This window comes from Hydra vulgaris, chromosome 10 (genome assembly GCF_038396675.1).
Source record: "Hydra vulgaris chromosome 10, alternate assembly HydraT2T_AEP".
In the NCBI taxonomy this organism is placed as follows: Eukaryota; Metazoa; Cnidaria; class Hydrozoa; order Anthoathecata; family Hydridae; genus Hydra; species Hydra vulgaris.
This window is the reverse complement of record NC_088929.1, coordinates 18,691,240-18,699,840: the sequence shown is the minus strand read 5'-3', so window position 1 is coordinate 18,699,840 and position 8,601 is coordinate 18,691,240. Positions and strand designations below refer to the sequence as shown.

General features: G+C 26.3%; 1 protein-coding gene across 1 annotated transcript; it reads right to left on the bottom strand.

The window, feature by feature from the left end:
* Window positions 1-1,777: 1,777 nt before the first annotated feature.
* LOC105843846 (uncharacterized) lies at window positions 1,778-3,442 on the bottom strand. The gene has a single exon (XM_065807407.1). The coding sequence runs from the start codon at window positions 3,227-3,229 to the stop codon at window positions 2,309-2,311; it is 921 nt and encodes a 306-aa protein (XP_065663479.1). The 5' UTR covers window positions 3,230-3,442; the 3' UTR covers window positions 1,778-2,308.
* Window positions 3,443-8,601: the final 5,159 nt, after the last annotated feature.

The following is an 8,601-nucleotide window of genomic DNA, read 5'->3' as shown; positions in this document are numbered from 1 at the left end:
CATGAGTGCGAAGCAGTTGCAAAAACTGCATAAATGTGAATCGGCATAAGTGCAAATTAGCCAGTTCGAGTTTTGACAACTGCGTCATACTTATGCTAGTTCTCACTTATGCAAGTTATATGTTTTTTGCTAGACCTAGAAAAAAATAAAAAACACCTTCCCGAACTTATCCCGGAGAGCATAACAACTCCTCCCCATTACTTATCTAACAATGTTTTTTGCAAGCATGTGCGCTGAAAAACGCACATGCTTGCAAAAAAGAAACGAAAAAGGACAGAGTTATTGGAAAATGTATTTTATTAGAACATTGAAAAAATCATTTAACTTTTATACTATTTTTCTTTAAATATTTAAAATCGTTTTTAAAAGTAGAAAAACTTTCTATTTGAGGTTTTGGGCTTTATTTAAAGTAATTTTGAGTTTTTAAACTTTTTAATTTATTTCTATGTTTTTAGTTAAAATAGTGGTACAACTAAGGGAAAATAGAATTCTTTAATGACCAACTAATTTTGTAATAAATTACAACTTAAGCGGTGTTTTAACGAGGACTAGGTTTGAACTCGTATTTCGAAGTTTTTGCAGACCTTAACATTTTCATTTAAAGCTCTGAGATAACTTTTTTGTAACTTTGCCAAAAAAGATAATCTATCGGTTTTTTATTTTTTCAAAATAATTCATTTATCCATGCTCAGTAAAGCACATACTGATGACTAAAAAAAAAAGATTTGTTAAAACAGTAATGATTAATATTCACGAACTATATGTATTTGAGCAGCCGTAGCGCACTGGTAAACGCGCTTATCTTATGTGAACTTCCTTTCACATGCTCTTCCATGGTGCTCTGTGATAAGACCGTAAGGTTTTCATGGGGCACCTAAAATAAACTAAATATATATATATATTAAAAATGAAAAACACTAAAGGAGAATATATAATAATTAGTATTTAAATCTTTTTAATCATTTTATAAGTAAATTTGAATATTGCGCAACTTTATTACAAAGTGAGGAAAAGATTACTCGATTAGTTGTCTAGACTACGCTCCAATAAACTTTTATTGTATTATGTTTCAAAATTTTACGAATTTTGTTTATTTATTTTTCTAGGATGGTTGAGTAGTTTGGGATAGCAGTGTAGTTTGGATCGAATGGTTTTTGGCAAATATTCAGTTGGTAAACTTTATTTTTGAACACGCATTTTGAATATTGGTTTTAAAAACGAAAACAATTATGTGATTTGCACTTTTGTTCCGGTTTCCTTGAAAATATAAACAATCCCGGATCTTTTCCAGAGCAGGAGAAAAAATAGACTTCCGGAAAAGACTGAGTTTTTTCGTTTTATAACAGTCAGTTCAAGAACAAAATTAAAACATATAGTTTTTAACTGTTATTTTCGTAAACAAAGTAAAAAAGATTCTTTTAAAATTGCTTACTTCGTAAACAAATTTATTTTTTAAAACAGTAATTGTAAAGTAAAGGCTGCAGAATTATTAGAGTTTGCAAAAACTTTAGAAAAAGCGGGATATGGCAATTCAAACAAACCAAGTCATTAAATATGCAATACATAATACAATATAAAATACAGTAGCAACAGCAAATTTGTTATTTTTTTAATTTGCGTGATGTAAACTACAGTAACTTAAAAAGGTCCTTGACTCAATTCAGTGATTACTATTCCAATGAGAATAGATAATGCATTCCAGGAACTAAAACCTGTTCTAAGGGAACCACTACAGTAGATGGTTTTTATTTCGTAATTTATTAATCTATAACAAAAATTTTGTTTATTATATTATCTAACTCTAAGATAATTTACAGACCACAAAACAGATCATTATTTATTTGATAAATTACAAAATATATCAACTTATAATTTAAATACTTTCAACTTTTAAGTTAAAAAATTAAGTTGTATATATAAAGAAAAATTATTTTATAAGTTAATACCAATTAATAAATGGAAAAAATAGGTTTTTATCCAAATCTTAAGTTGTAAATTCGAATCCAAGTTTATCCAAAATCCAAACTAAACTAAGTAGTAAATTGAGAAATCAAGTCATAAACTAATTTCTGTTCATACGTGAAATAATCAAGTCAAATATAAAGTCATATGATGGAAAATACAAGTCAATACGATTCACAATTTACATTCTCAAAATTCATCTTAAGCCGAATTCAAAATAAGGCGTACGATCAATCAATTAAGCTTGTTCAAAGTTAGGAAATGTTTTTTTACCTAAAACCGACAATTTCTTTATATTATTATACAATACCTTTATATTACCGCAAGTAACTTTTGTTAATTTACTTTATTTGCAGCAAGTTGAAAGATTTAACTCCCCAACCCAGTTTCCATACGTACCACAGTTTCCATGGCAGTTAATCGAGCTGCTACCAAAAAAAGATTCGCGGATATAAGTTGATGAAAAATGGAACATGTTAATAGCTCTTAAATACCCCGTGAATAATTTAAAACCTTTTGGACAAGCTCCGTTAGCTAATATGCAGTAACTTCCAGTCGGCCATTCTTCATTTTTCGACGTTTCTAATGCAGCCTTGATTTCAGACAACTGTTGTTGGCTTTGTTGAACTTTTAATTCAAGTTCTCGATTTTTTTGAAACATATAATTAAATGAGGTATTGTAAGCTACCGTACAGTTAGGCTGGTTCATAAGTTCAGTCTGTTTTTTTTCAAGTGTTTCCATTGCGTCCAAAGTCTTTTTCTTAAGCAACTCTGTTAATTCATAGTTAAACATAGTCGTTGCGTTGACAAATTTATTAAATTCGTTATGAATGGTATCTCTGCTCTCGTCAACATTATTTAACAATTCCTTTAATTGTGGGAGTTCTTTTGAAATATTTTCTATTTGACTTAACAACGTATTTACAGTTCCGTTAACCGTTCCAATTAAACTATTGATCGTTTGTCTTACTTTGGTTTCACTTCTGTTTAAATGGGTTGTTAGTTGTTGTATTTGATTGTCTTCTTGGCTTGCGTTTTTTATCTCGATGGCTGTTGTTGCATTCAAATGCAAAATATCTTGCCTTATTTTTTCCAACTGCTTTTCAATTTGCTGAAATCGTTTGTCAAGTTTTTCGTCCCTTGAATTTATATTTAAAGCAGTTTTCAACTTACAAATAAAAGGATCAATTTCACCTTCGCATTTTTCATTTGCATCAAGAATACGAAGTAAAGCACATACCAGTATAAAAAACAATGGCCACATCATTACTTTTTGAACTTAATTAAAGAACAATTCAACAAGTATAGAATAACGTGCAAACATTAACTTACGTAAATCGTTTAGAAAAAATATTGTTTTTATTTATTATAAGGTTTTAGATGGTTTGGTATGTTTACATTGCATGACATATCAAACAGCAATGTCATAAAGTCATTAAAAAGAGCTCTGCTTTCTAAGATAAACTCAAGTAAATAAAATGTTTTTAAAGGTAACAAAATAGTGTCATTTAAAACGACTCGCATAAATAAAAACAAATATTAGCGAATATTAAAGTAGCAAATATATGAAATGAAACAGCAAAAAGACAAAAAAAAAACAAAAAAATCCAGGCGCATGCGCTTTTGTTTAAAATTATTTCTTGCATAATCGTTTTTTACTCGTAAATATTAGGGTTTATTATGGTTATCAGGTGAGGTTATCGTGATTAAAAAAGTGATCAAGAAAACTGTTTTGAAATAATAAACGATTTCATAAAGGAATGTTCTCATTAAATCTTTTAATTTAATAAAAATCAAATATGTCAATAACACAGTTGTTATGATATCATAATTAAAAAGTAAACATTACGTCAAAAAGTTAAATAAAAATAAAATTTTAACTTTATGACGTATTTTTTTAAGTACCAATTATGATGTCATCCAAATATCGTAAATTCTGTTGTTGGAAAATGAAATTAAAAAGAAAAGTTTATAAAATAAAACTATAATTTATAAAAATGTATAAGTTTAAGACATCGTAAGTAATACAAAAGGTCTTAAATTCACACATCAATTATTGATGCGCTAATTTAAGAGTTAACGTCGTTTTTTTCACATGTTTTCTGTTTATATGGATATCTCAGCATAAATTTTTATTAACAACAATTCCTGAGTATTATGTAGGTTGCTTTTTTTTAAAAAAAGTCTATGTGATTCGTGCCAACTGAAATTACGATATATATATATATATATATATATATATATATATATATATATATATATATATATATATATATATATATATATATATATATATATATATTTATATATATATATATATATATATATATATATATATATATATATATATATATATATATATATATATATAAATATCAGAGTAGTTAACATCGCTATTAAAGTGACATAAGGTCATATTACAGTTAAATAAAATAAGCGCAAGACCAGCGCTATAGAAATGTGTGATACCCCCTACCCCAGTTAACTAATTTTCATACCATAAGTCGGCAAACTGCGACCTTTTTGTACCTTCATTCTATTTTTTATCAACTTTTTTTACTTATTCTTTTATTTAGCCGTTAACATAAAACTTACAAACTTCGTGTTTGTCAAAATGGATAAAGTTTGCAAGGACAAGAAGAAAAAAAAAAGCAAAATACTTCAAAAAAGTTGCAGGCTTTAAAAGTTATTTTAACAGTAATTGACAAAACTAAAAATTATTTCAAAGCAAATAAAATGAACAGATAATTTATAATGAAAAATGAAAGTTTTTAATTAATATACTTTATACATAAACACAAATGCTAATTTGTATTCATGAAAAAAATTTACTTTAATAAACTGTAATTTTAAAATAATAAAATCTATTTTACCTTTATATAAAAAAAATGTTAATAGTAATTTTGTATATCAAATAGCTGATTTATCAATAAATTGATTTATTTGATATTGATTTATCATTGAATGCTCCTAATGTAAAAATAGAGGTCTTAAACCCACAACTTAATAGATCTAGAAGTTCTTACATTCATTTTATAATATTTTTCAAAATTCATTCTACCTGCGGTAAAAAAAGCAACAACAACAACAAAAAAAGGCACAATTGCACATATCGCGTTTAATAATTTTCAAAATACTGGTAAGATTGAAGTATAGTCAGAAATCTTCGAATAGCCATCAGTGTTATATATTGAATATACATTTTAAGAACATAATGTAATATTCTTATTTTCAATAATTACGATGCATTTTATATTTATATCTTTGAATAAGTATTAATATCGACAAAATTATGAATATTGACAAAAGTATTAATTTCGAAAATAGTATTAATGTCGACACAAGTTTGTCCACTACTAAGTTTAATAACTTAGTAAAGAGATTTTTAGTATATTACAAAAAATAATTGAAAACAACAACAGCAAAAATTAACATATGAGTGGCAGGTTTAAAGGATAAAAGACAAATGTTTATTAATTGATCCAACTGGGATCAACTGATAAAAAAATAATTGTTAAATATAGAATACCCCCCCCCCATTCCTCAAAAAAAGCCCACTTTTCTTGAACTTTAAAAATTAAAATAATGAAAAATAAAAGTTATCAAGTTCAAATGACTAAAAATTTCTATTGAAAGCATTACAAAGTATTTTTATACAATAACGGACCATTCGACGCCCCTACTTTTATTATCTAAGTAGGGCGTCGAGTTGTATTATATAAGTCGTATATTACGTATATATTAAGTTATTTATTACGCTTTACTACTATAAATAGACGCCATGATTTCCAAATAAAATAAAATAAAATTCAAAATAAAGAAAGATTCAAGTTGAAAAAAAAAGGATTCAAAGTTTTAATTTAATATCTTGTCAAATAAGTTTTGGTTACGTGTGTGATATATATATTCTTAAAAAATTGAAAATATTTCTAATAACAAAATCACATATAACGTCACATTTTTAAAGACGCCAAAACAATAACATAACCAAACTAATACTTTAGATTTCTTCTTCTACCTTATTTACAATCCAAAAATGTTTACAATAACTACCAGTTTCTTTCCTAAAATAGATTTGATACAACGGTACCTGTGCATTGACTATTTTTATTAAGAAAACAATGTAGAAAAATCTAAATTAATTAGCTACATGGAATGTAAACGTAGTAGAACTAACTTAAAATCAAGAAGTGGGATCACATTGATCACCAAGTTAAAAAGGTGCATTCAGAGCTCCGTAGTTTGTTTACATAAAAAAAAATCTACGTCTTATTTCTTTACATATATATATTATATCTTTAGCTATAACTAGGGGTGATCAAAACAGGATATTCGTTCAGGTTTGTTAAAATCAGATTTTAACAAACCGGATCGAATATCCAACTGGTTTGTTAAAATCTGCGGTTGGAACTTTCAGCTATGGGTGAGCAAAACCGGGATATCCGGAATAGACTAATTGAAATCACCCCTAGTTAAAACTTCCAACTTGGAAGTTTTAACTAGGGGTGAGCAAAACTGGATATCGGATTCGGTTCGGTTAAATCCGAATCCGATTTCAACAAACAGGACCGGATATTCGGTTTTGCTCACCTTTAGCCATAACCGAATCTTAAATAAACTAACTGTTACATTTTTCCGTTTAAAAGGATCGAAATTGTTAGAGTTTTAAAAATTGGTCTTATTTTCTACTAAACATTTTTTACTTTTTAAAATTCAAATAGGCTTGCCAATAGATGATATTTGATAACATTTTTAAAAATAACTTGTATTGCATCATGTTTTTGTCTGGGAATATCAAATTACGTAATTAATATCAGCAACTATAACTTGAAAGAAAAATATGAACTAAGCTATAAATCTTAAGTAAAAGCTTAGTAAAATTTTTGTAAAACTGTCAATTGACAGTTTTATTCAATTTATACTATTCTAGCTTATTTTATTTTTTTATACTATTCAAAGCAGAAAGTTAAAAAAAAGTGCTTTTGTAAAATATTTTATTCTGATTTTAAAAAACGTAACCAATTTATTATGATGGAGGTATAAGACATACGCATTAAATATTAAATATATTAAATTAGTTATATAGTATAATGATAAATTACATAATAATTATTTAATAAGTAAATATATAGTATAATAGTAAAAATAAATATTTAAGTATATTTGAAATTTGATGCAATCTTTTTTAGATTTTCTAAAAATCTTTCCTTATAAAATAAACAAAACTTCATTAATAAATATATTAAGTAGTAAATAAGTCACGCAATAGACAGTCAGATTCAGAGCTGGTCCTAAGAAACAGGGAATCCCGGTTTCACCAATCTTTGAGGCCCTTTATTAATATAAAATCTCTAATTAGTATCAGTATTTTATAGGTACAAATAACATGACGACAATATATATATATATATATATATATATATATATATATATATATATATATATATATATATATATATATATATATATATAACATAAAAAATACAAAATTACGTAATAGTGGCTTATCTCCGTGGTTTGGCTTCTACAAACTTTTTAACCATCTCTGTTAAATTAATACCAATTTTGATAAAAATTGTAGAAAGTGTTTGCAGTCGGCCGTCACTGTAGTTTTTCAATAGATTATAAGCACAGTTTCTATAGTTTGCAAAGCCTCACACAGGTTTAAAAATACAAAAATATGTCAATGGTGTCAATTTTTATAGAAGTACAATTAAAAACATTTCATAAAACAATTATTTACCACCAATTTCAGCATGTCGTTACCATATTTTAAAAATCAAGTTGGTTTCTTTTATTTATCTTCTGATAAATTGGCCTATCGCTATAAATACATTAAATAAAAAACCAATTACTGATGCATAACCATTATTTTATTTTAATCTTGCTTTCTACGACAAAATTACACTTTCTATGACTCAACAAAAATCTGAAAGATTTCATTTTGATAGCGTTTTTCAAGAATGTGGGTAGGGTCATTTTTATTTTTGTAAAAAAATAAGCGATCTTAAGAAATGGGGGTTTGGAATCAAATCACATAACAAACTCTGGTTCGTTATATGATTTGATTCCTATATATACATATATATATATACATATACATATACATATATATATATATATATATATATATATATATATATATATATATATATATATATATATATATATATATATATATATATATATATATATATATATATATATATTACGAAGTACATGACCGGGGCAATAAGATATTGGCAGAAAAACAGTCTCTGCTATACTTTAATATATTTCTTATACCTAATAATGTAATGTTTTTGAGCATTACATCATTAGGTAAAGCACCGTTTGTGCGTGCTTCTTACTATGCGCGCAAGAGTAATTTAAGAGTTATACTTTTTGAAGCTGATTTTTAAGAAAATTTTCTTGGTAGATGCAGCAGAAGTGAGCAAAATTTGAATCAAACCGAAAAAAACAACAACATTGGATTAACTTAAAACAATAAACTTTAGATTTGGCGCATCAAATAAAACTAAAGAACATAAAAGGCTAAGAGCTTGAAACTAATTTTTTTAAATCAGTTTCAAAAAACTAAAAATTAAAACTTATATGAATTCGACGTCAGGCCAACATTGGACATTACTTCTAGCTTTT